The sequence below is a fragment of the Anabrus simplex genome, chromosome 5 (assembly GCF_040414725.1).
Source record: "Anabrus simplex isolate iqAnaSimp1 chromosome 5, ASM4041472v1, whole genome shotgun sequence".
Taxonomy (NCBI): domain Eukaryota; kingdom Metazoa; phylum Arthropoda; class Insecta; order Orthoptera; family Tettigoniidae; genus Anabrus; species Anabrus simplex.
In genome coordinates this window covers 233038452-233059392 of record NC_090269.1, presented here as the reverse complement: position 1 = coordinate 233059392, position 20941 = coordinate 233038452, and the positions used below count along the sequence as shown (strand labels likewise).

At 38.6% G+C, this 20941-nt stretch overlaps 1 protein-coding gene across 1 annotated transcript in view; it reads right to left on the bottom strand.

Annotated features, from left to right (window-relative positions):
• Nucleotides 1-20941, bottom strand: part of LOC136874793 (uncharacterized) — a 311583-nt gene that overhangs the window by 112146 nt on the left and 178496 nt on the right. The window contains exon 6 of the mRNA XM_067148465.2: nt 13730-13935. Within this exon, the coding sequence (XP_067004566.1) occupies nt 13730-13935 (206 nt within the window). The remainder of the gene's footprint in view (nt 1-13729; nt 13936-20941) is intronic.

Below are 20941 nucleotides of genomic sequence, written 5' to 3'. Positions count from 1 at the left end.
AAGGTTGATGACATGATAATTGGCGCATCAAATACTTTCTCGGATCCCACGTTAAACTGAACCAAATTCGACATTCCCTGAGAACTTTACAAAAGTGAAAAAAATGAGTGTATCCTCCTAATTCAATACATCATACATTCCATCATTAGACGGAGTAATCAAATTCAAACATGTTTCGGCTTGTTTGAGCCATCTCCAGTGAAAGGGGGGGGCGAGTGTGTAAATAATTTACATAATACAAGCTAAAAAAATGCCAAAAAACATAATGAAGGAACAAATTTAAAAAACAAAACAAAAGAGAGCCTAGATGGAAACAGAATTAGCACAATATAAAATATTCCCATCATCATGTGGAGCAAAAAACAACTCCCTGCGACAAAATTCAGTGAAACAGGGGATAATACAAAACATAACCTGTTGTTTACCTAGTTTTCTCTTAAATAATTTCAAAGGAGCTGAATGTTATGTTATGTTTATGTTTTGTTTTGTATTATCCCCTGTTTCACTGAATTTTGTTGCAGGGAGTGTTAACCTAAGAAGAAAAGAAATGAAAACAAGCGATACAGATGGAAATGAACAATAAGTAAGTGCACATAGTGAGGTTGCAGACCTCTTAGTTTACAAAATATTGGTTTTGTAACAATATAAAACAGGATGAAATCACTGTCAAAAATTCAGGCAGAAAATCTATCTTTGTAGAAACCCATCACATCGAATTGGCTATGAGGGGAGCGGGAGCGAATTTTTTTTTAGAAAACTAAGCCTGACATAACGTGCAGGCTAAAAGCCTGTGACAAGGAAAAACACAGATGAAATTTAAAGCTTTAGAACAGCAGCATTCTCAATATCTTCTCAATCTAGCAGTCCCATTCTTGATTATCGTTTCAGAATGTTGGCTAATTGGTTTGCCTTATTATAAAAGGCCGCAAGGGCCGCGACATAAAATTGAGAAGATGTCTTAGGGAGGTGACAGATGCATGGTAAACTGTAAGTGACCTAGTGGATGGAAGTTCTGACAAATATATGGAATGAATGTTTCAAGTAGTGCGTTCTTTTTATCGTTGACTTCATTTAAATTGTGAGAGGGGTTCATAAATTGATGAAAATCGATGTGGATGCTCTTGAGAACGTTGAGCAAGGAGCGTTTTTGCTCATAATGCAAGATTCTAAGACCTTTATTTATTGAAGTGTATATTTGTGGCTGGATGCTTTATGATGTTCACTCATAGCTGAAAAACGATTATATTTGAGAGCGTTGCGATGTTCGGCGTATCTTATGACAAAATTGCGGCCTGTTTGACCAATATAGCTGGAATTACAGGATTGGCATTCTAATTTGTAAATTCCAGAGTTCAAATATTTGTTATTAATGTTGTTATTGTTATTGTTGACAGTGCATGGATTGAAAATGAGTTTGGAGTTGGTGTGGGAGGTTCTATATGCTATTTTGATGTTGTGTTTTTTAAAAATATTAGAAATTTGGCAAATGCTACTATTATTGAAAGAGGATGCGGAAAAATTTCTTTAGGAGCGGAATCTTTTTCTAGGGTAGTCTTGAGCCTGCTCTTATATGCATTGATTATGCTGATGAAGGTTCTACTGAAACAAATGTGTTCTGCAATATTGTGTAATTCTTGCGAGATAAAGGAGCAGTTAATGCTCTGAGGACCATGCTACTGTAAGCTGCTTTTTTATGTATGTCTGGGTGCACAGAGGTCTGATTGATGGTATTGATGGTGTGGATGGGTTTCCTATATATATTGAAGGATAAAGTGTTGTTGCTGTTGCGCATAATGGTTACGTCCAGGTAATTAGGGGCTTTATTGTTTTCTGACTCTATGGTTTATTATTTTTGCTAGTTGCTTTACGTCGCATGACACAGATAGGTCTTATGGTGACAATGGGACAGGAAAGGCCTAAGAATGGGAAGGAAGCGGCCGTGGCCTTATATTAAGGTACAGGCCAAGCATTTGCCAGGTGTGAAAATAGGAAACCACGGAAAACCATCTTCAGGGGTGCCGACAGTGGCGTTCAAACCCACTATCTCCCAGATGCGAGCTCACAGCTGCACACTCCTAACCGCATGGCCAACTCGCCCGGTGACTCTATGATGTCCAGTTTTGAATGCCGTTAATCTTGCTAATAATGTGAGACGACACGTTTGTTATTTTAGACTATCGTGTTACTAACAGCAACACAGTACTTTAATTTATCAATTCCATTGACCCACATATAAAATTCACCATAGAGTCAAAAAACAATATAGCCGTTAATTACCTGGACTTAACCATTATGCGCAACAGCAACAACAATTTATCCTTCAATATATACAGGAAACCCACCCATACCATCAATACCATCCATCAGACCTCTGTGCACCCAAACATACATAAAAAATGCAGCTTACAAAGCATGGTCCTCAGACCATTAATTGTTCCTTTATCTTGCAAGAATTACAGAAGAGAAATTCATACTATTTATAATATTGCAGAATACAATGGTTTCAGTAGAACCTTCATCAGCAGAATCATCAACAGATATAAGAGCAGGCCCAGACTACCCTAGAAAAAGATTCCGCTCCTAAAAAAATAAGTTTTCCACATTCACTTTCAATAGTAGTAGCATTTACCAAATTTCTAATATTTTTAAAAACACAACATCAAAATAGCATATAGAACCTCCCACACCAACTCCAAACTCATTTTCAATCCACCTACTGTCAACACTAGCAATAATAACATTAATAACAAATATCTGAACTCCAGTGTTTACAAATTAGAATGCCAATCCTGTAATTCCAGCTACTGTATATTGGTCAAACAGGCCGCAATTTTGTTATAAGATACGCCGAACATCGCAACGCTCTCAAATATAATCGTTTTTCAGCTATGAGTGAACATCATAAAGCATCCAGCCATGAATACACTTCAATAGATAAAGATCTTAGAATCTTGCATTATGAGCAAAAAGGCACCTTGCTCAACGTTCTTGAGTGCATCCACATCGATTTAGATCAATTTATGAACCCCTCTCACAATTTAAATGAAGTCAACGAGAGAAAGAACACTCTACTTGAAACATTCATTCCATATATTTGTCAGAACTTCCATCCACTAGGTCACTTACAATTTACCATACATCTGTCACCTCCCTAAGACATCATCTCAATTTTATGTCGCGGCCCTTCCGACCTTTTATAATAAGGCAAACCAATCCGCCAACATTATGAAATGATAAATCAAGAATGGGACCGCTACATTGTGAAGATATTGAGAATGCTGCTGTTATATAGCTTTAAATTTTATGTGTTTTTTCTTATCACAGGCTTTTAGCCTGCACGTTATGTCAGGTTTAGTTTTCTCAAAAATGTTTCGCTCCCGCTCCTCTCATAGCCAATTTGATGTGATGGGTTTCTACAAAGATAGATTTTCCGCCTGAATTTTCAACAGTGATTTCATCCTGTTTTATATTGTTACAAAACCAACGTTTTGTAAACTAAGTGGTCCGCCACCTCACTATGTGCACTTATTGTTCATTTCCATCTGTATCGCTTGTTTTAATTTCTTTTCTTCTTAGGTTAACACAGTTTTTAGTTTCAGTTATGTTTTGTATTATCCCGTTTCACTGAATTTTGTCGCAGTGAGTTGTTTTTTGCTCCACATGATGATGGAAATATTTTATATTGTGCTAATTTTGTTTCCATCTAGGCTCTCTCTTGTTTTTTCATTTGTTCTTTCATTGTGTTTTTCTGGCATTTTTTAGCTTGTATTATGTAAATTATTTCAAACACCTCCCCCCCCCCTTTTCACTGAAGATGGCTCAAATGAGCCGAAACATGTTTGAATTTGATTACTCCGTCCAATGATGGAATACATGATGTATTGTATTAGGAGGATACAGTCATTTTTTCACCTTTGTAAAGTGAGAATTGCCAATACGGAATTATTCTAATATCTTGTAATAAATCCCTGAGAAAGTGGCTGGAAATCCTTTAGGTTGACCAACCTGGACGCAAGGAAGGGTGCAGTTGTAATGGCAGAAACAGAGGCTTCAACTCAGATACAGTTGGGGAATATTAGCAATACTGCACCACAACTGGACCTCATAATAAATGCAAAATCTGTACATGTAGGAGTTAAGTACAACTGACTAAATGGTGAACCTGATGAACAAGTACATGCACATTTTTTAAAATATTTATTTATTACACATCACATCAACACGGATAGGTCTTATGGTGATGATGGGATAGAAAAGGCCTAGAAGTGGGAAAGAAGCAAACGTGGCCTTAATTAATGTACAGTACCAGCATTTGCCTGGTGTGAAAATTGAAACCACGGAAAACCATCATCAGGTCTGCCGACGTGGCAGTCTCAAGTGATACCACTGCCCAAATTGACAATACCCAGGCATTTACGAGCTTAAAATGGTGTTTGTGGAGAAGAAAAACAATGAGTCTGAAGACCAAACTAAATGTTTATAATGGTGCTATTATTTCATTTCTTCTGAATGGTTCCAAAACCTGGACAGTGCTAGCTGCAGACCTCTGTAAGCTGGAGGTATTTCAAATGTGGTGTTTATGTAGATTTCTTGGCATCTTGCTTTTGGACTGTTGGTAAAATTCGCAGCTTAGAAAGGCATGTTCTAATCAAGTAGTCATCAAATGTAAAATTAATTAATTATGAGCTTTCTAGAAACTCTGTTTTGGATAATACCAGTAGTTTTGAGTAGGTAAGATTTGACTGGTTAAAGAAATACGGCAAGGTAAACCCTGCATTTGTAGTGGTCACATTTTGTGCCTGCCCATTTCCTGTTTCATCATGAATGCTGGCTCCTTGGTGGGAGTGTGTGAAGATGTGTCGTCATGAGCTCCTCTAATATGAGGAGTGTAGGCACTTTATTAGTTGCTAATTTTTGGTTGTAACTTCTTTTAAATTTCATGTAATTTGTTTTCTAAAATGCAGGAGGTTTCCTTTGGATTTTACCTTAACTTCTAATTTTGTATTGCTTTATGATTCAATTACGCCCATCTTCAAATTAGTTGAAGGCAAGCCTTTTACGAATGGTTTTGTAAACCTTAATTTTTAATCATTCATCAGTATTTTCTCATAAAACATATTGTTCACAAAGTTGTTATCCTTTGCAAATTTCAGAAGAATTTTGTTCTAAGCAATATTTTTCTCTCTTATTACAATTCTTTCTTGCAGCTTGGACTTAGAATGGAAATAGCCCACTGTAAAAATGGATGTAAAATATCCAAGTAGGATTTCAGGTTAAGTGCACTGAGCACGAGTTTTAAGTAGATCCACTCTGTGTAGTGGAACTGGTAACTATTTTCATTTTATTTTACACTCTTCCTCCTTTTCCTTTCTTTTCATGATTATTCTAGGTTATTTAGTTTTTATGTAATTTTTTAGTTTTTTCCACTTGAGTCTTGAAAGTCATCGTCCAGAAAAGACTTTGTACCCACATATCACAGGGTCCTTCCTCTGACATATCCTTGTCATTAAATGTCATTAGAGATGGGCCAGAGCCGTTCAGTGGAAAGAGCACGCTCTATTGCTCCGCTCCTTATGAGTCGCCTCAATCTCATTCAAAAGAGCGGTTAGCTAGTTACACACCTCAGCTCTCAGTACACCTCTCTTCCCAACTCTCCCTCCCTCCCTCCAATGTTCAGCACACACATCAATATATTGCTTCGTCACACTACCGCTCCTACTACAGCTTCGCCTCTTGTTGTAATATCACCAATAAAATTTTATGAAACTCTCCTAGCAATGAGGCAAAAGGCGCTACTATCCTATATAATAGAGGAAGTTAAGCTTTTGTCTATCAAGGATGTTCAAAAATACATTTTTTAAACAGTATAAAAATAATATTTTGTCCACGAAAAATATTGCCTTATTAGAGTGAAGTACCAACGTTGGCAGCTTGTAGCAGGATTAAACACGAGACCAATCTTCGACAAGACATAGTGCACCAGACACTCAACAGACAATGCTGCAAGCCAGTTTTGATTCCTAGTATACCTGCAGAACACAGTAAGTGAGATGTCGACATCAGGAAACCACATGGGACAGAACCCACCCCAAGTCATAAAGACATGGTAACCAACTCAAGTAACACAAAACTGTTTTATAAAACCCTACATTTTGTTGTCCCTGTTATGTATAAACACTAAATCCTGCCAAAATTCAATTTTCATTTATTTAATGTTTATTTCAAAAACCATTGAGCTCTGAGTTGGAATTTCAGAAGCAAAGAAAAATTATCTTGTACACAGGTCGGTAGCTCAACCTCATTATAGTACTTTGCGTCACGTTCAAAACTTGCATCCTACTATAGTGTTATCTGTTGAACGTATAAAGCCTGCCAATCTTCCCGCCGATGAAACTCCTGATGAACCATTAGTAGCAGATGACAAATGAAGAATGTTCTACTGCAGCAGCAGCAGCAGCAGCAGCAACTAGTGCCACACCACATCAGGTCACAACTGCCCACAATAATCCTAGTCAGTCTTTCGTTAGATCATTTTCATAAGCCTCTTTCCAATAAGAGGAATAAGGAAATAGATTTTTACTTTTAGAGACAATCATTGAAAATTACCTATGATTCAAAATTGTGGAGAGTAAAAAAATCAGGGAAACTGCTTCAGTAACTGAACAGTGTATGTACATTACCAACCAGAAAAACCCTTACAAATGTAATTCCTCCTCAGACGTACAGGATGACGAAGGAAATGGTCAAAGTACCGTTGGAATTTGCAGCCTTTTCACAATAACCACTGATGACTGGACCTTGATAAATGATTCGTATTTGTCCATAACAGCCCATTTTATTAAGGGAATGAAATTTGTAACTTGAAAAGTTGTTTTTTTTTCTTAGTGAGGGTCATCCTTTGCCTTCTTCAGTTTATAAATAGTCTTCATACAGCAGTAAAGCTTTAAACTTACACCTTCTACATGCCTCCATTTTGAAATTTTAACAGCTGTTAAGAGGGTTAACACAGGGTTGCTGCCATGTTAATTTAACAAAAGTATTAACAATTTGTTAGAGTTAACAATTCTTGATGAGACGACCATTTTGTTAAATTATGTGTTAAGTCTCCTTAACAGCAGTGGTAACACTTAACATTTGTTGAAGCAACAGGGCCGTAGTGATCTATTGTTTAATTTGGTTTGAAGTGAAAGTCCCTATGTTCCTCGTAAATTGTGTGCACTTGGCACGGACACCAACACCAGATTGACTGTTGAGAGGGAGCAGGAGCATAATAAGGAGTAATTTGTCGGTCTTCATCAATTTTTTTAAATTTAGATTTTAAATCGAGACATACCAGATTGTTTTCTTCATTATTGGTTGTATGTGATGTTTTCCAACTGGATCGTGGCTGAAGATGACCCAATGTGTATGGGGTTGAAACTAGTACTAGTTATATAGGACACTATACAAGCTAATGGTATTGAACAGGTGGACCCTTCTCTACCCTTTGATAGTATTCATCAGTAGAAATCGAAAAAGCGCTGTAGTGGACAGAGGTGATATTACTTTGTGGCCCAGGTGTTTTCTCCGCAAAGTAAGAGAATTTAGTCAACAGGGGAGGAAATTTTACTATTTGGACGAGACGTGGATTACGAGAGGGCACACATCAAAGGCATGGCGAGACACTACTTTAAAGTCGAAGAAACAGGCATTTCTTTCAGGGTTTTAGCACAGGGCTAAACAATCCAACAGGGAGGGGTAAGCGACTAACACTGTTACACATTGGAAGTGATGACAGTTTTGTGGAGGGTGGTAATCTTGTGTCCGAGTCTAGGAAAAACGGAGACTATCACGATGAAAATCCGGCCCCGAGGTGTAGTCACCCGGCGGTCTCGGGTTCGATTCCCAGCCGAGTCAGGGATTTTTAATTGTAAATGATTAATATCCTTGGCCTATGGACTGGGTGTTTGTGTCCTCTTTAACGTTCCTTTCCTCACATTCAACACTCTACACTTCCGCAATTCCATTTACACGAAGGTTCATTTCATATGGTGAAAGTAGAGGCAAAAGATCTGAGGTCGACGCCACAAACAAATATTTTTAAAACAAATCACGATGAAATTACTGTTGACATATTTAAATTGTGGTTTGAAAGAATACTAACAATGCTGACGCCTGGTAGTGTTATCGTGTTAGACAACGCTCCTTATCACAGTGTGAAGTTAGAATGGATCCCAAACAAATCCTGGAGGAAAGCTGAAGTAATTTCCTGACTGAGAAGTAAAAAATGCAACATGCGATGAAGGACTCGTTCAAAACCAAATTGCTGGAATTGATGAAGACTTGCAGGCCTTGGTTCGATAAATACGTAATAGATGACTTAGCTGAAAAAGCGGGCCACACTGTACTCAGACTGCCCCCGTATTGCTGTGAATTAAACCCAATAGAGATGGTGTGGAGCCAGATCAAACATTATGTTGCCAGCCTTAACACCACTTTCAAACTTTGTGATGTGCGTAAACATCCTGACACAGCATTTTGTGAGGTGACAGCTGATCAATGGCATTCCTACATTCAGCATGTCGTATGTGAATAGAAAAAGACCTGGAAAGTGCCATAGATGCTGTAGTTATAAAAATGGTTATCAATTTAAGGGAGGATTCTAGTGTTGCAAGTGACAGCGAATCGTCCGGTCTATAGGGAAGCAACCTTCTTGCCAGTTTGGATTAATGGAATAATGAAATTTCATCTAAGTAGGCATATTTTTTAATTTTCATGGCAAATATATTTTATAGCAATGATGATGTATTTTTGTTACCATAACTCAAATATGTTCATATGTCTACATCCATCAACTTTCATTTATGTTCATACTGACATAAACAGGCAGTGAGACACATGGGTACGTGGAGTGATACAAAATGTTTGTTTATGTCTACTTTATTCTTCCATTGGAAATAGTTTAGTTAACTTCAGAAAAATTGACACGTAACTCCCTGCGCTCAGTGTAACACCATGTGCTAAGCATGTTAAATGCACCATTGTTGCAATAGAGCACATGTAAAGAATCAGCGGCCTTCACCATACAGGGTGATGGATCTGTTATTAATAGTAACATATGGACAATGTACCAATCCAGTTGGACAGCAACATTCTCAAGGATTGGTCAGTAACTCTGCTGTTCATTGAGTAGTTTTTGTCCAACTGCTCATAATGTACCAGAAATTGTTCTGCAAAGCTCCCTGCTTTATGTATTTTCCTAGAGTATTTTCTCCTCAACAAATACTTTTTCACTGAACGCTTTCTCTTATTTGTTGCGAAATTTTGTCATAGCACCAGCACCAGTTCTCCACATTCTGGTTCCAAATTTATTTTCCAGTCTCCTCTTCTAAGAAACTGTGCAGTTTTGTTTGATACAATTTGTTCAGTTGAAGATTAGCATGAGGTAAGGCTGTGTATAATTTTTCACAAAATGGTGAAAATGTTATGAGTTTCCCCTCTAGGTATACATACAAGGATATCTTCATGTCGTTGCAGACCTATTTCTCCTGTGACATGTAAACAGTTTCTCATTACACAACTTGCAGAATAATTCTTCCCCATACTGCAAAACAACTCTTAAATTGTTCTACACCGAGACAGTATTTTAAGTGGAAGTGTACACGAATAATACCAGATTTACTCGCCTATAAAACCCCCATTTACCCTAATTTTCAACTTTAAAAAGGGGGAGAAACTAGGGGAGAGTTGAATACTTGAAAATTTCACATAATAGAGGTTAAGTTGATATGGTTAAGCAGAGAAAGGAACATTCAGAATGGTTAAATTGGCACACAAAAGTTATTTAAATATATACTTTATGCAAAACCAGTTTTGTATCAGCCCCCTCCTGCATTATCAAAGCTGACTGGTCACATGGCTAAGCACCATCCCACAGAACCACATGGAGTTCAATGTCACCATGCAGTAACTGCCTGAAATACAAAATATTTGTTCTTAATACCAGCTGACTTTTATAGAATATTTTCTTCTTCTTCTTCTTTGATTTGCCTCATGACTGAGGCGTCGTGACTATCATAAAATTCAGCTATCTAGCCGATGAACCATACTCCGCCATTCTTCCCTATCTAAAGCTTTCAATGTGGTTACTCTGAGAGAACTCTGTAGGGGGCTGTTCACCATGTCAATCCATCGTGTTGGTACTCATCCTCGTCTCAGTGTACAGTCCACTGGGAGACCTTACACGATAGACAAACTTTTATCTGAAGTTGGTTCAGGATTGATGCGTTCGTGCGATGAGCTGTCCAAGGAATCCTCAACATTTTCCTCCAGCACCACATTTCAAAGCTTTCTATCCGTTCACGATCACGTTTAAGGATGGTCCACTTCTCTGCGCCATACAAGAAGACTGAGAAGACTAGAGATTCAACAAGCTTCTTTTTAGTATTGATGGTGGTGATATTATCTTTCTCCAGATCTTCTGCAGACGGATCATTGCTACCTTTGCTATTTCAATTCTTCGCTTTATTTCATCTTTGGAACCACCAGAATTGGATAGTAAGGAGCCTAGATATACATACTGATGTACAACTTCACAACTACAATCTGTTGGATATGTGGACTGTTGTTGTTCTTACGATCAACAATCATGACTTTGGTTTTCTGTCGATTTAGGCGTAATCCAATTTCAATCCTCCACTCTCTTGATCAGCTGTCAACTCCTCTTCAGATGATTCTATCAAGTGTCATCAGCAAATCTCAAGTTGTTGATCTTGCATCCCCCAATGGAAAATTCTTTGTCCCAGTCATCTAATTGCTTATTCACCATAGAGATTGAAAAGTTACGGTGACAGGATACAACCCTGTCGAACTCCAGCCCTCGTACAAAACTGCTTTGACCGTTTGTTTTGAATCTTCACAGTGGCTGTATTTTCCTTACACAAGGACTTGACGAGATCAATCAAATGGAGTGGCAAACCCATGTCATCTAAAATGTTCCAATGATGGTTCCATTTGACGGTATCAAAGGCCTTTTGGTAGTCAATAAAGCACAGGTATACCGGAACATTGAATTTAGCCTTTTCTATGATTTGTCTTAGGCTTAAAGATCTGTTCTTGAGTGCCTTTTCCTTTCATGAATCCAGTCTGGACTTCAGGAATTTGATACTCCAGGAATGCCCGGAGTCTCTTACGTAGGATATGAAGCATAACTTTACTGGCATGTGAAATCAAAGCAGGTAAGCGGTAATTTCCACATTTTCTCACTCGATCCTTTCTTGTGGATTGGGACAAAGATTGACTGTATCCATTCCTCAGGCCAGCTTCTAGAATTCCATATACGTAACTATTAATAATTAATTTCTTGTTACCTTTTGCACAAGTGTACTTCAGATTACTCAGTGGGATCGTTACTATAGTCACTGCTTTCATAGTCTCCTGCTCGATCAGAATCCTCATTTTTCACTCTTCTCTTTCCAGAACAGATCGGCTTATAATTCCGTCCACAGCAGAATAAATTCTTGTTTTCTTAAAACTGTTTTATAGACTATATTGGGCATGATTAGTACCCACACACTTATGACCCACTTGCACATTACAAGAAAGCAACGTGATTTTTGAATGGCCTATTTATGGAGACGTCCAACGACTGTACAATTCACGTAAGGCCACCTGGGATGATGATTGGACATGTCTGTGCCATGTTTATCTGCTTTCTCTTAATACAGAGTGGCAGAAGCTGTCTAACACCACCACCACGGACTTCTTGTTCAACAGGGCTCCTGGTCAACATTCCCACACTGTCTTCAATTAGCCCTCCTTTAATTTAGGTTTCATCCAATCTACCTCTTGTACTTGGACTAGAATACCACTGGGAAAATCTTTTGGCAGCATTCTCCTTTTAAATATGTAATGACGTGGAAGCTTTCTGCTGTCAGCGGCCACTGTTAACATAAAAATGCATTATAAATGTTTTATTTTTTTATTTTTTAAATTTCCAGCAGTTTTATTTAGAACGCTTGATAGGCCGATGACCTAGATGTCAGGCCCCTTTAAACAAGCATCATCATCATCATCAGAACGCTTGATGCAATGGAGTCAGCTGTCAGGGCTAACATAACAGTGAATCACAATCTTCCATTTCCTGTAGAACCCTTGATGCACCAGCTGCAATGATTGTGGTACTTAACAGTATATTGAAGAACAGTGGAAATGATCAGCGTTGCCAATTTGAGATAAGAGAACCATGCTCTTTGCGTAGCCTTGCGACAAAGCGGTGAAATTTGATCACTTTGTAAGTACAATCTGCTTGAAACCACTGACACAGTGGTGTCTTTCTCCGCAAACTTAGTCTATTTTGACGCACAGTGTGATCTGACGAACCTCTAGTCGCTTTAAAATCCTTCCCTGCAATACCAAGACTTCGTGAAATTTCATATGCTTTAAAATGCATCATTTCAAGATTTACAGTTCTGACCTTATCTCTTGCTTCTCTAACGCACTCCAGAACTCTTACGTCCACATTTGGGGCCAATGACTGTGAAGTTAGGCCCCTTTACACAACAAGCATCATCATCATGTCCACATTTTTGAATTTTCCTTTCTTCACACCACAAAAGGAACCAGATGTTTTCTTTGCCCCCAATAATTTGTCTCTGTAGTTATGCCAACAATGAATCATACACGACTGCAATTTGTATTTACGACTTGCCGCTCTCACTCAATTTTCTGTAGTATAGTCTATCACTTTCAATATAAGGATGCCATAAAACTTATTATCTTGCTCATGTTCTCTCCTGCTTGTGTACTGGACACTTCCCAATTAAACACTACACACGAGCGCTAGGGACATGGAGCTCGGGAGCCGGAAGGACATTGAGAAATATGGGGTGGTGAGAAAGTGAGAGAGGGGGAGAAGGATGGGGGGGTTAGCCAAGGCCAATGCACAGGGGAAAATTCCTACTGGACGCCAGACTGAAGGCTACAATGTAGGACATGTCCGGGAGAAAGGAGGATGTCTGATTACTCTGTCATTGCTCTAGTAAGTTACTGGAGTTGACAAATGACCGAAGGTAACAGTAACATTAGATAACATGTTATCCTGCATTAACTGTTAACTGAAATGTTGCAGTTGCTGTCTGGTCACTTGAAAGGTTTTTTTGCAATCCAGACCTGGTAAGTCAGAAATTAAGGGTATGTGTTATAGCAGAGTAAACACTGTAATATTATTTACTTTATGTCCCACTGACTATTTTTAAGGTTTTTGGAGAAGCTGAGGTGCCAGAATTTTAACCTGCACGAGTTTCATTAGGTTCAGGTGTATCTACCAATATGAGGCTGACGTCTACCACCGGACAGAGTAGGGATCAAACCCAACAACTTGAGTGTTCTACTGTCTGAGCTACCCAGAATGCAGTATGCAGAAGTGCAGGGAAGTCCAGCATATTCCTCGAAAATTCAGGGTAAAAGCTATTGCTATACATCTACTTCTTACCTGGAAATTTGATGACGTGTGAGGACAAGCAGAACAAGCAAGAATACTATAATTAAAACCTCGAAGTATAAGAAAAATGTCTGCCAGCAAATAAATAAAACTGCTCCCAAAATGACTAGGAAAAAAGGCACAAAAAATGAATGCCTCAACAAATTGATTTCTTTCAATTATTTCACATTACACATTTCCGTATATGCAAACACTGTTTCAACCTTCATGGAAAAAATTATACCTGGCAGCAAAAGCTATGGTACTTACGAGGTTGGAACGTTCCCAACAAAAACTTTGAAAGGACTTTCTTCCTCCTCCTCCTCCTCCTCTTCATCTGAATCCAACAGATTTTTCATAACAATTTCAGGATCTGCTTCAGCCAATTTCTTGTATGCTCCTTGTGCATCCATTACAGCGGCTTCCACTTTTATTGGTTGCCCACCGAGTACTGAGCCATCCATTTTTAGGACATTCTGCAACATACAAAACACATTCAGTAATCAATAGCAAGAAGAAGGTTTCTCGCAATATATTCTGCATTAAAAGGAGCAGATAATCTCACTCTTCATTTAAAGAGTAAATTATAAATGTTGTAAAGTACAGTACAATACGGTGGTGGTAAAGACTAATACAACCTGACAATGCTCCTCTAACAACACAATGAATGTACTAATAAAATAGTAAATCAAGTACATCAGAATGAGGTGATGGTATAAATGAGTACAACCTGACAATGACCTCAAATAACAGTTGAATGAAGGTATTGAAAAAAAATGTATATAAACTACGGTATGCGCCAAAATATACTGTACAGCATTTGATTTTGCACAGCTCTAATAAGCATGTCTGTTCGTCGGCATATCATTGCATCAGCATTGTGTGTTCCTAGTAGTGCAAAGAACATTGTGCTGTGAGGTTGGAGTTGAAAACAGGTCTCACAATGGAGGAAAAAGTTTTATAGTACAATATTTTGCTTGTATAGAAATGGCTAACAAGGCAGGCCGAGCCTGAAGTTAGTAGTGGAACAATTTTGTGAACAATTTAATAAGGTACCAAACAACAGTTATTCTGCAAACTGTTACAAAATTTTGTCGAACTGGTAGTGTAAAATGTCAACGGAAGGGAAGGTCTGGTAGGCCTGCAACTGTGTCCAGAAATGAGAATCATGGATGAGTCCTCAATCAAATCTCGGGAGTCACTAAACGAAGTCCTTGAAATTGAACATCAGCATTGCGTTGCTTCGGCAATGGTTTAAAGATATAGGTGGATTTCCGTACCACATACAGGTTGGGCAGCAATTGACGGAGTTAGATACGCATACAAGATTGTGCTAGATCTTTGGCCATGGTGTACAAGGATTCAGATTTCTTGCTCTTTGCATGGTTCTCCTATGAAAGTCACATTCACTTAGATGGTTTCATCTATCACCAAACAACCCGCTTTCTTAGTTTCGAGAGGGCAAATATTAAAGGAGAAAGTGTTCAGCTGTACAGATCTAACCAGAATTGTGCTGCATTACGTGAGAAGATCGACTTATTTTTCAAGATTCTCCAGCAACCTATGTTTCAGGCTGTTTCAAAATCTGGGTGACCATTATGAACACTGCCCACAGTGCAATGGCGCACATTTTGAACACTTACACTACCGTCCAGTTAATCAATAAATAACAGCTCCAATACTGTACACTGATCCACTACCGTATATTTGGCACACAATGAGGTGGTGGTTAAGATGAGTATAACTGGACAATGAACCTTAATTAACAGTACATTAATTTGTCAAGAAGATGAAATACAAAAAATATTACAAATGAAGTTAAATGGAAAAACAAGAAATAATTAACACAACTGAAGAAAACCCACATATTACCTTATACAGGCTTGAAGCAATTTTGATTAGTGTCACTGAACCCAAAATGGAGCATAACAGACAAGCAAAACCATGGTACAACAAAACCTCTTACAAAGCTAGAAAATAAGCTCTAATTGCTCTACCATTCATGTGAGTTCACCCTCAAAAGAACTTTTATTGAAATACTCTTGCACGAGGAATACCAACGAGATCCTCAGAGAAGAGAGAAAGTAATTCAGTTCTGCACAAGAATGAAAGAATCACCTTATAACGCACTTCAGCCAAGGAAGCCAAAGGTCAGCAGGAACATACCTATGGACGAATGGGGAAACACGTTTTATAGACCTTCTACAGAGTAATGACACCACACCAGTTTTACAACCTGTGAATAACAATACAAATCATATAACATTGATTACCTCAAAGAAGTGGAAGATGACATACCATTAACTATGTCAAAAGAAGTGGAAGATGTCATCAGACGCACAAATAATGCAAAAGTCTGCGGACCTGATCATATATTATACGAACACCTGAAAGACAGATGTACGTTCTTGTCAAACGCCTGGACAACATTATTCAATCAATGTTTAACACAAATTGCAATTACCAAGAAATGGAGATATTTAATACAGAGATTACTATACAGTGTGTTTCTAAATTCCCATTACAGTCTTTGAGGGCTTGCAGTGGGGACCAAGACTGTTAAGTTTATCATGGGAACTTGTGTCCGTAAATGTACCGTCTTCCCTCTACCAGCAAAAAAAAATCACAGCACACGTTCACAGCTCCCGAATTTTCGGAGCTCAGTCCGACTTCTGTTGTTTGTCGTCTGGGTCCAATTACAGTTGGGGCTCGATGTGACGACCACCGATGTCAACACAGACACGGTACCTCCGCACCATGTTCTCGCACACATGATCACCAATCCCTGGTCTTCCAACATCCGTTGCAGCCATAACCCGCGCCAGTAGGTCTTCCACGGATTCCACAGGGGTCTCGTAAATCAAAGTTTTCATGTCGGGTAAACGTGCAGGCCAAGCAATCAGGCCACCGCGACCTATCCACTGTTGCCCAAATCTTTGGTGCAACGATCTCAGACCACAAGTGAAAATGAGGTGGTACGCCATCGTGTTGAAACCACATATTTTGACGCAATGCAGTGGCACATCATCTGAGAACTCATGCAGTACGTCTTCATGGAATACTAAGTACGCGACACCCATGAGATTTCGTGGAAGAAGGTATGGCCAAACCACACATCCATTCAGGAACCCTGCCCAAATATTCACGCCGTATCGTTGCTGAAACCAATGGGGGCGCGCAACATGTGGGTTTTCAGCAGCCCACACATGACTGTTGCGGGTACTGAAAACACCTTCCCTGGTGAACTTTGCTTTATCAGTGAAAAGGATCCGATGCGGCAAGTGGGGATCATCCAAACAACGGTGCAAGAACCACCTGCAGAAGTAGGCTCTTGATGTGAAATCCTGTGGCTGCATTGCCTATACCCTCTGGGGGTGGTACGGGCGTAGCTGCTGCTAATGCAGAACATGCAGACAGTTGTGTGAACCACATTTGGTGTCCCTGCTATGTTTCTGGTACTCGTAGTATCGACCTCTTCCACTACGTGGAGTATAGCCTCTTCAAACTCGGGTGTGCGCCGCAGTCGTGGAGCACCACAGTCGTCTCTGTTGGCCGTGAATCTACTGATCTCCAAGGCTCGCTGATACACCTTAGAAAAGAGCGTGTGGGAAGGTGTCCGGCGGTTGTGGAAAACGCACACTATACAACTGATGAACAACTCTCCCATTGCACTGAGCTTCACTGTACAATATCAACATTAAAACTAAGAAACAATGTTAGGTTTTGGTCCACCAGTCAACACACATCACTTTACAAGTGAACTATTTAATTAAAAAATATATTAAATATAATTAGGGACATATTTCATCTCTATTTGAGACTTCATCAGCCATAAAATCACGTGGTAGATTACAAAACTCAAAATTCAGAAAATGAAAAAATGGAAGAACCCAATGCCTTTTTAAGGACATTTTTGAGAAACGCAAAAGATATAAATATAAATACATATTTACACAAACTGACCTCACTTCTTATAAAAACTTTTGTTGTCTTCAATGGTAATGTAAAAAAATGAAATATAACTTGAAATATGACAAGCCTGCCATAACGTCTTGTACGGAATCGATGTCCATTGTTGTTGTCCGTATTTAAAACGGAAGTCTCTTTTGAACTATTGAGAAAACATTGGAGAAGAAACATACACATATTTAATGAGGTAGTTTAACAGTTCTTGCAAACAATCTTTCTGCATTTTAACAGTTCTTGCAAACAATCTTTCTGCAAAGTTATATATGAATGACCTTACTTGAAAAACGTTGCAAGCATTGTAGAAAAGGTTGTTCATATTTAACTTTTCAAAAAGATTGTTTGCAAGAAGTGTTAAACTACCTCATTAAATATGTGTATATTTGTTCTCCAATTTTTTCTCAACAGTTCAAAAGGAACTTCCGTTTTAAATACGGACAACAACAATGGACAATGATTCTATATGAGACGTTATGGCAGGCTTGTCATATACACAAGTATGAAGGATGAGTTTTCCACCTAATCAATACTTTATTTTACATAGTGTCAAATATTATTTACATTAAAAGACAGTACCGGTTCCGACCTGTGAATAGGTCATCTTCACCTGTTGAAGAACCTGCTTAATGGCGACTGTACAGAATAAATACTACAAAATTATAACAAGAATGCCATTAAAATTAAACATGAATGCCACTATTCTAATAAATACTTAACGTTAAGATATTTGCTTATGGTACAGTTTTGGAGTTAAAGGGCTTTTATCCTGGCCCAATGATTGCCACATATTTCAGTAATTATATTTTCTGAGGTTAAAATTGGAGACAATTCTTAGAGTTTATAAAGAATCACTGACATTCTGGTGTCAAGCTCGATTATCTAATGTTTAATGCCAACACTATGTCCAACGGTTTTATGATATGATTCAAAGTGCATTGTTGGTACGCAAATATGCGGGGAACATTGTGTTCATTAGAATAAGAGGTTCAGTAACCTGTTTACAGATACATAGCTTATTCTCAGTCTATATCAATGCTGAAAAGCATGCTAGATTATATTAGACTCCCTTGTTGAGGTTTACGTTGCTGTGTGACATACTGAAATCAATGATAGTAAGTTGTGGGTGCTCCCCTCTTCATACTTGTGTTCCCTCAGATAAATTTTAAAAATCTGAGAAAGAAGAAAAGGAAGGTAGGAATTAGAATAACTGATACAGAGTGCCCGCTAAATAGGTTGGGTACTATGGTGTGTGTTACTTACGTGTGAACTGGATATGTCCTCGAGCATAGTTAGGAGCGTGTTGCACACTGTTGCGTGAAAGTCGTGTGGCTGTCGTAGCATTAAAAGTGAGAGGTAGTGGGGAGGCAAAAGCAGCTTGTGGAGGGGGTGGAAATTTTAAATATGAACCCCACAGGCCCATTGCTCAATATAATGGAAGATTTTTACATCAGAATGGACCAATACGCTAATCCTAACTTCAACTTAAACTAAATCTCAGAGAAAGCAAACATTCTTTTCAACACAGTCATGCCCATTCTAAAAGACACATATTTAAAAAGAATCAGCAAGCACAAACCCCACTCCACACCACCCCCTCCACAAGCTGCTTCCGCCTCCCCACTACCTCTAACTCTTAATGCTACGACAGCCAAACAATGTACACGCAACAGTGTGCAGCAAACTCCTAACTATGCTCGAGGACATATCCAGTTCACACATAAATAACACACACACACACACACACACCATAGTACCCAACTTATTTAGCAGGTCTTCTCTATCAGTTATTCTAATTCCTACCTTGCTTTTCTTCTTCTCAGATTTTTAAAATTTCAATATGTCACACACAGCAAAATAAACCTCAAGAAGGGAGTCTAATATAATCTAGCATGCTTTTCAGCATTCATATAGACTGAAAATAAGCTATGTATCTGTAAACAGGTAACTGAACCTCCTATCCTCATGAACACAATGTTTCCCGCATATTTGCAGCCCAACAATGCACTCTGCTTTTGCTAGAGACTTTACGTCGCACCGACACAGATAGGTCTTATGGCGACGATGGGATAGGAAAGGCCTGGGAGTTGGAAGGAAGCGGCTGTGGCCTTAATTAAGGTACAGCCCCAACATTTGCCTGGTGTGAAAATGGGAAACCACGGAAAACCATCTTCAGGGCTGCCGATAGTGGGATTCGAACCTACTATCTCCCGGATGCAAGCTCACAGCCGCGCGCCTCTACGCGCACGGCCAACTCGCCCGGTACAATGCACTCTGAATCATATCATAAAACCGCTGGACACAGTGTTGGCATTACACATTAGATACTCGAGCTTGGCACCAGAATGTCACTGATTCTTTATAAACTCTAAGAATTGTCTCCAATTTTAACCTCAGCAAATATAATTTTTGAAATATGTGGCAATTATGGGACCAGGATAAGAGCCCTTTACTCCGAAAACCGTAAAAATAGTTAGTGGGACCTAAAGCAAAAAGCCCTTTAACTCCAAAACTGTACCATATGCATATATCTTAAAGTTAAGTATTTATTAGAATAGTTTTAATGAAATTCTTGTTTTAATTTTGTAGTGTTTATTCTGTACAGTCCCTATTAAGCGGTTCTTCAACAGCTGAAGACGACCTATTTACAGGTCGAAATCAGTACTGTCTTTTAATGTAAATAATATCTGACACTATGTAAAATAACGTATTGATTAGGTGGAAAACTCATCATTCATAGTTGTGTGCTTGAACTATCAATACAGACTATAATAATAATAATAATAATAATAATAATAATAATAATAATAATAATAATAATAATAATAATAATAATAATAATACATACATACATTATCATTATAGACTGTTATGCCTTTCAGCGTTCAGTCTGCAACCCTCTGAGAATTTACTAAACTTCGCCACAATCCTCGATTTGCCACTAGTGTTGTGGCCTCATTTAGTTCTATACCTCTTATATTTAAATCGTTAGAAACCGAGTCTAACCATCGTCGTCTTGGTCTCCCTCTACTTCTCTTACCCTCCATAACAGAGTCCATTATTCTCTTAGGTAACCTATCCTCCTCCATTCGCCTCACATGACCCCACCACCGAAGCCGGTTTATGCGTACAGCTTCATCCATCGAGTTCATTCCTAAATTAGCCTTTATCTCCTCATTCCGAGTACCCTCCTGCCATTGTTCCCACCTATTTGTACCAACAATCATTCTTGTTACTTTCATGTCTGTTACTTCTAACTTATGAATAAGATATCCTGAGTCCACCCAGCTTTCGCTCCCGTAAAGCAAAGTTGGTCTGAAAACAGACCGATGTAAAGATAGTTTCGTCTGGGAGCTGACTTCCTTCTTACAGAATACTGCTGATTGCAACTGCGAGCTCACTGCATTAGCTTTACTACACCTTGATTCAATCTCACTTACTATATTACCATCCTGGGAGAACACACAACCTAAATACTTGAAATTATTGACCTGTTCTAGCTTTGTATCACCAATCTGA